At 52.1% G+C, this 6,901-nt stretch overlaps 1 protein-coding gene across 1 annotated transcript; it reads left to right on the top strand.

Annotated features, from left to right (window-relative positions):
* Positions 1-934: 934 nt before the first annotated feature.
* Positions 935-6,317, top strand: ZNF48 (zinc finger protein 48). The gene is made up of 3 exons (XM_027874696.1): positions 935-1,002; positions 2,940-3,033; positions 3,741-6,317. Exons 2-3 carry the CDS (start codon positions 2,955-2,957, stop codon positions 5,540-5,542), a joined length of 1,881 nt encoding a protein of 626 aa, XP_027730497.1. The 5' UTR covers positions 935-1,002; positions 2,940-2,954; the 3' UTR covers positions 5,543-6,317.
* The last annotated feature ends 584 nt before the right edge of the window (positions 6,318-6,901 follow it).

Raw genomic sequence — 6,901 nt, 5'->3', positions numbered from 1 at the left:
CTGTCCCCCTCTGCTTGTCTCAGTCTGCACCCTGCCTCCTCTCTGCTGGGGTCTCAGTTTCTCTGTCCGTACGTCCGTCTGTCCGTCCGTGTGTCCGTCTCCTGGGGCTCTGAGCCCCACCCCCTTCCTCTGGTCCCGGGTCTCTGGGTCTTTGTCTCTGCCTCCCGCCCCCCATCCTTATCTCCCTCGATCCTCCTCCCCTTCCCTCCCCCACTTTCCCTATCTCTGGGTCTCCGTCTCCTTTTGTCTCTTTCCTCCCGGTTTCCCGGACTGTCTCCCACTCTGTCTGCCTCTCCCTTGGTCTCCCTATCTCTCTCCCGTGTCTCTGCTTCTCTCTCTCCTTGGGTCGGGGTCTCTTGGCCCAGTCTGCCTGCCGCTTCTCCTGGAGGGGCAGAGCCAGGCGGAGAGACCGAAGGAGGGTCCCCCCCTATCCCACCCCCCACCCCCGAGGCCGGCCGAGGCTGAGCTCCTCCCCACCCCCTCCCCGTCCAGCTCCTGCTCCCGGTCCCGTGGCGCTGCTGCGAGAGTGAATCGGTTAACACCAACGAGTTCGAGCCATCACCCGGCGCCTAGAGGGGCCCCACGGCCGGCGGAAGGCCATTTTCTGACCCCTCCCTCCGCCGGGCCGGATCGCATCCACAGCCACTCAACTCAGCCCTTGGCCGGGCTAACACCATCGAGACAGTCCGCCTCGTCCTTCTAGAGTGGCACCATCGCGGAGAAGAGGCCGCTTCCGCTTCCCGTCCCGCCCCCACACCTGGCTCTCAGCCTCCCGGACGCCTGGGTCCCTAGTTCCACCCGCTCCGCTCAGACCTCCGGGTCCCTAGGCGCAGCAGGGCGGCCCGTTCTCCGACTCCTGCTCGCTCCCCCCCCCCCCCCGCCCGGGGGGGGGGGCCCCAGGGGGGGGCACCCCCCCGGGGGGGGGGGGCGGGGGGGAGCGAGGCGGCGGGATCGCCGGGGTCCGAGGGAGGACGCGAGGGAGCGGCCGGAGGCCACGCCGAGGTGAGGGGGTCCAGGGGGCAGGGCTGGGGGGCGCGGGGCGGGGCGGGGCGCGCGGACTCGCCGCCTCCCGCGGCCAATACCGGCGGAGTGTCGTGCTGTCACTGAGCGAGGAGCGCGGGAGGACCCCGCGTCTTAGCGCCCGTGCCCGGAGCGAGCGGCCGCCTGCCGTTAATCGGGGAGCAGCCTGGCTCGGGGAAACCCCTCGAGGGGAGCTTTGGGGGCCACCCTGGACCCTGGGCCTCCGAGCGCCCCGCACGCAGTAGGCGCTAACTGTGGCTCGAGAGTGGTTGTTTTCTGTGCCAGCGCTTGGCACAGTGCCTGGCATATAGTAGGCACTTAATAAATGTCTTTTGATCAGAGTTGAGATTGGACTAGACCCAGGAGCTCTTCCCTTTTTTTTTCCCTTTTGTGCCACCGCTTAGCCCAGTGCCTGGTAGGTAGTAGGTGTTTAATAAATAAATACTTGTTGACTTGCCTTGGGGTTGAGCTAGACCTAGAGGTTCTTAACCTTTTTTTCATGGGGAAGGGATGCCAGCGCTTAGCACCGCGCCTGGCGCATGTTAGGCATTTAATAAATGCTTGTTGACTTGATGTGAGGTTAGAATAGTTGCAGGGATTTTTTATCGTTTTCGTGTGTGTGCTGCCAGCGCTTAGCACAGTACTTGGCACATAGGTAATTCTTGGCTTTTTTATTAGAGTGTTCTTTTTTTTTGTTTGTTTCGAAATACACATAGTGAGCTAAGAAAAAAACTCACTTTTAGTCTATTAGGCAAAATTGGAAACTTTTCAGTTTTCTAAATTTGTATAGCAAAACAGGTCATTGGAATTCTTGATTCGTTAGCAGCCTGAGATGCGTAGGATATTATTTTATTAGTGATTACTAACTTCAGTCAGTGTGGATAAAATCACTTTGTTTTGTCACTGCAGAATGTTTAGAACTTTAAAGTTGGAGTTTTTGGCGAAGTCCCTATTACAGAACTTACATTATAAAATACTAAGTGAACAGAAATTTGGCAAACCTTCCAACTTTGTAAATAATGAAGTTGAAGAGTATATAACCAACCAACAGCCAGTCCAGATAGGAATAAAAGTAATAGCTCACATTTCGGTACAGCTTTCAGACTTACTCAGGCCTTTCCTTACAACAACTCAGTGAGCTTGATAGTTAATGTATTATTATATAAGGATTCTGCATGAAACCTTTTCCAGTACTCCTTATGGTTGGTAGCTTCTCTCTAAGATTATGTCCAATTTATTCTGTATCTGTCTTGTGTGTCTGTAATTTGTCCTGACCCCATTAGAGCAACAGCTCCTTGAGGCCAGAGGCTGTTTTTTGCTTTTCTTTGCATCCCTACCATAGTGCCTGCTACATGCTTAATAAATGCTTGTTGACTTACTTCCATTTTACAGATGAAGGCAGAGTGAGTGAGGCTCAGAGTTACAATGACTTGTCCAAGGTCACACAGTAAGGAGGAATGTTTTTAAATGCATAAAATAAGATACATAGGATTTCAAAGGAAATCAGTTCTAATGAAATAAGAGTTTTCAAAATACATTTTTTAAAAAGCTCACAGAACTCAGGCTAAGAACTCCTGGATGAAACGATCTTTTCCAGCTCCAAATCCTCTCATCCTAAATTAATTAGATCCTTTGACTCTGCATTTCCTATTTTTACAATGTGGGTTAAAAATATGTGAATGAACTACCTCATGCTGCTGTTGTCAGGAAAATGCTTTGTAAACCTTAAAGTGCTATATAAATATGGGTTATGCACCTTAAAATACTTGGTAAACATGAACTATTTGGTTGTTACTGTGGAAGAAAAACTTGCTGCCCTGGTCGGCATAAAATTATCTGTTTGAGCCAGTAAGAAGCAGCAGAAGAAATTAGTGTGGTTGTACAGCCCCTAAGGGGTATTTTTTTTTTTAATTCTCTAGGATATCCTCCCTGGGATGGAGCAAGGGGCTGAGCCATGGCACCCAGATCTTCAAGGCTCACAGGAGAGGGAGCTCCTTAGAAGCACCCGAACAGGTAGGTGAAGCTAACAAGGCATCCATTATTTGTCAGACTTTGAATACAGAAAGTTCTATGACTAGGCCCCTCCCTTAAATAGCTTCCAGTCTAGTTGAGAAAATGGGATATACCAAAAAAAAATGAATAATCCCTAACACCCTTTCTTATGCTGAAATCCTAATGTATCATGGGGTTTTGGAAAGCAATGCTGATAGAGCACCAGCTCTGACAGGTCCTTAGAAACCAGAAAAGTTTCACTAGCTGCAGTTAAGAGCTGTGAAGAAAGTGCCTTGTAGACCTTAAAGTGCTAAATATACATATAATAATGCTGTTATTAAGTACAGGCCCGATGACATAGATGTATAGCTGCTATCTGAGAACCGTACAAAAGAAACTCATTACCATAGATTGGCTCCCAGATGATGGATTTTTTTTTCCAGTTATTAACAACTGATGAAGACTTTTTACTAAGGTATAGAGAGGGAGATTATGATCTGCCTCAGTGGAGGCCATGGGCGTGTACGCGCACACACATTTTGAAGGTGTGCCAAGTGAACCAGATGGTAAATGTCAGGTGAGCATCTTATATGATGTGGAAGATCAGAGAAAGGAAAGATCATGTGTGTCTGTTTGGTCCAGGAAAGCTTCCTGGAGGAGATCAGTATCCAGCAAAGGGGCTGGGAGGCTAAAGGGCAGGGTCTGCAATTTCCGCTTTCTCTTGACAGGTATGGGGAGTGAGAATGAACATCACCCTCAGCACGATGGTCTGAATTTTGAGGATGACCCCCAACAGGTATCTGGCCTGGGTTTCAAAGAAACTCGAGATGTGGCTTCAGGCCGGGATGAAGGAGATAGCGCCATCAAATTAGAACCGGAGGGGACCTGGGAAGAAATATGGACAAGTGCAGACCATGGAAAACCCCTTTCTCGAGTTCCCAGACCTCTCTCAGAAACACGGAGGGCACAGGTTGGGGAGAGGGCACCCGTGTGTGGTGAATGTGGGAAAAGCTTCCGGCAGATGTCGGACCTGGTGAAACACCAGCGCACACATACAGGGGAGAAGCCCTACAAGTGTGGGGTATGTGGTAAGGGTTTTGGGGACAGCTCAGCACGCATCAAGCACCAGCGAACACACAGTGGTGAGAAGCCATACCGGCCCCGCCCACCAGCTCCAGGCCCCCCTCGGACTCCAAGACCTAGAATTCCTGCTGGCGAGCGCCCCACCATTTGTGGTGAATGTGGCAAGAGCTTTCGGCAGAGCTCGGACCTGGTGAAACATCAACGCACACACACGGGTGAGAAGCCATACAAATGTGCTGTTTGTGGCAAGGGCTTTGGGGACAGTTCAGCACGTATTAAGCACCAGCGGACGCACAGAGGTGAACGGCCTCCACGCACAGTTGCATCCCGGCGAGTGGCCCGGGCTGCTTCCTCCATCCCACAAAGTTCAACAGCTGGACCCAGGGACAAGCCCCACATGTGTCCTGAGTGTGGGAAGCGCTTTGTGTTGAGCTGCAGCCTCCTGAGCCACCAACGCAGCCACTTGGGGCCAAAACCATTTGGATGTGATGTGTGTGGAAAGGAGTTTGCCCGTGGATCAGACCTTGTAAAGCACTTGCGTGTGCACACGGGTGAAAAGCCCTACCTGTGCCCAGAGTGTGGCAAGGGTTTTGCTGACAGCTCAGCACGTGTCAAGCACCTTCGCACACACAGTGGTGAGCGGCCCCACGGCTGCCCTGAGTGTGGCCGAACCTTTAGCCTCAGCTCTACGCTTCTGCGGCATCGTCTCATCCACCTGGAACCTCAGGCCTTTGGGGTTCATGGGTATCCTTTGGCTCCTCACAGCCCCAGCCCACCCCCCAGCTCAAGTCCTCCACCAGTTCCTCATGGCCCTAGTCCCCCACTTGTCCCACGTAGTCCTCCCCATCCTGGGGAGGGCCCTTTTGGCCTCCCTGGTCTAGAGCCAGAGCCCGAGGGCCCCCAGGTTGGAGAGCCGCCCCCTCCAGCAGTGGACAAGCCTCACAAGTGTCCTGAGTGTGGGAAAGGATTCCGGCGAGGTTCAGACCTGGTAAAGCACCATCGTGTGCACACAGGTGAAAAGCCCTACCTGTGTCCCGAGTGTGGGAAAGGCTTTGCCGACAGCTCAGCCCGCGTTAAGCACCTTCGCACCCACCGAGGTGAACGGGCCCGCCCAGCGCCAACCCCCCCAGCAGCCCTACTTCGGCCCCACAACCCTCCTGGCCCAGCAGCCCCCACTCCCCGGCCTCGGGGCAGGCCGCCTGGCACAAGCCGGACTCATATCTGTGGGTACTGTGGGAAAGAATTCCCTCGAAGCTCAGACCTGGTGAAGCATCGACGTACTCACACAGGTGAGAAACCCTACAAGTGTGCAGAGTGTGGCAAGGGCTTTGGGGACAGCTCTGCCCGCATCAAGCACCAACGTGGGCACCTGGCACTACGGCCCTATGGAGCAGGGCCTACCAGAGCTCGGCCCCCCAAGGCCGAGCTGGGGACTGGACTAGAGTGATGGAGCCAGAGAGATGGGTCCAGAAGGGGGATGGGAGGGAATCTGCTGCTGCCTGAGGTGGGGAGTAAGGGAAGTGATAACCATGGAGTGGGAAAGGAGAGTCAGGAGGCAGAGAGCCAGAGAAAAGGAGGTCAGGGAATGTGTTGGCCCCAGGTGCAGGGGTTCTCAACTCCCAAAGTTCCCCAGTTCCCTACTGGTGACATCAGAGCTCCCATTACACTGCCAGGGGAAGACCAATGTGGGTACTGTTTTCTTTGCCAGCTGGGGCTTTGACTTCTATTTCAGGGCTATTCCTGTGAACTGTTAGCTGGGGGGCGGAGTTAGAATAGTGTTCCAATGAAGCCAGACCAATCCTTTAGTGGGCTAGTGTCCTTGGCCCACCACCCCAACCAGCTACCTTGCAACCTCTTGACCTTAGATGAAAGGGGACCTGACAAGATTGTGGAATATAGTAGTACCAGTCTACTAAGTAATTGGGAGAAACCACACATCTTATGCCCTGCTGCTGATGGGTCTGTAGAGTCATTTTCATATACATGATGAAGGGTAGCAGAGTATCCAGTCCTCAGTTCCCCAGGACAGAAGAAGAGGCTGGGTGGCTATGGGTGGAAAAAACATACTGGCACCAGGGAAGAGGCCTAGCAATGTGAATGAACCGTAAAGGAGACCTCTTCCCCACCCCCCCCAAAAAAAGCTAGGTAGGCAATAAGGGTTTTATCTCTGGGATCTCTGTTGACATTATCTCATCTCCAATAAACTGTCTCTTGTCTTGAAACTGCGTGGGTTTTTGTACAGGGGCTGAGGGAGTGGGGGAAGAAACAGGAAACAGTCAATAGTATGAAGCATCTTACTTACTGGACACTTTTGGAAGTGCTGGGGGTACAAAACAAAAATGAATCAGTCCCTGGTCTCCAGTAGCTTCCATTCTATTGGAGACAGCACGTGTAGACTTCGAACACGTTCATTCCTCAAGGACTTAAGCGCTTGCTTATTTTCAAGGTAAGGTACCTGGGATTCAAAAACAAAATGAAAACTATTGTCATCAAGGAGCTTGCATGGTAACTACTAGTAGTTGCATTTACCCAGACAAGTACAGAGGCAGCTTGAGTGTGGTGGATAAAGAGATGGAAAGACCCAACTCCTGCCTTCAACATAGTAGCTACCGCTATGTGTAAGTCACTTAACTGCTCTGGGCTCCTTTTCTCCATAAAATGCTAGGACTGGGGTTCCCTGGCTTCCTCCAAATACCAAATAACATCTCCTCATATACAGGAAGCCTTTTCCTACCTCCCCCCCCCCAATTCTAGTGCCTTCCTTCTGTTAATTTGTGTATAGCTTGTTTGCTTGCAGCTTCCCCAT

The sequence above is a fragment of the Vombatus ursinus genome, unplaced genomic scaffold (assembly GCF_900497805.2).
Source record: "Vombatus ursinus unplaced genomic scaffold, bare-nosed wombat genome assembly UNPS02014807.1, whole genome shotgun sequence".
In the NCBI taxonomy this organism is placed as follows: domain Eukaryota; kingdom Metazoa; phylum Chordata; class Mammalia; order Diprotodontia; family Vombatidae; genus Vombatus; species Vombatus ursinus.
The sequence above is the reverse complement of the archived record's forward strand: the minus strand, read 5'-3'. Positions and strand labels throughout refer to the sequence as shown.

Coding starts and splice junctions, on each gene's coding strand:
- ZNF48 (XM_027874696.1), top strand. CDS start 2,955: ATGGAGCAAGGGGCTGAGCCATGGCACCCAGATCTTCAAGGCTCACAG. Junction 3,034..3,740: donor CCTTAGAAGCACCCGAACAG/GTAGGTGAAGCT, acceptor TTCTCTTGACAG/GTATGGGGAGTGAGAATGAA.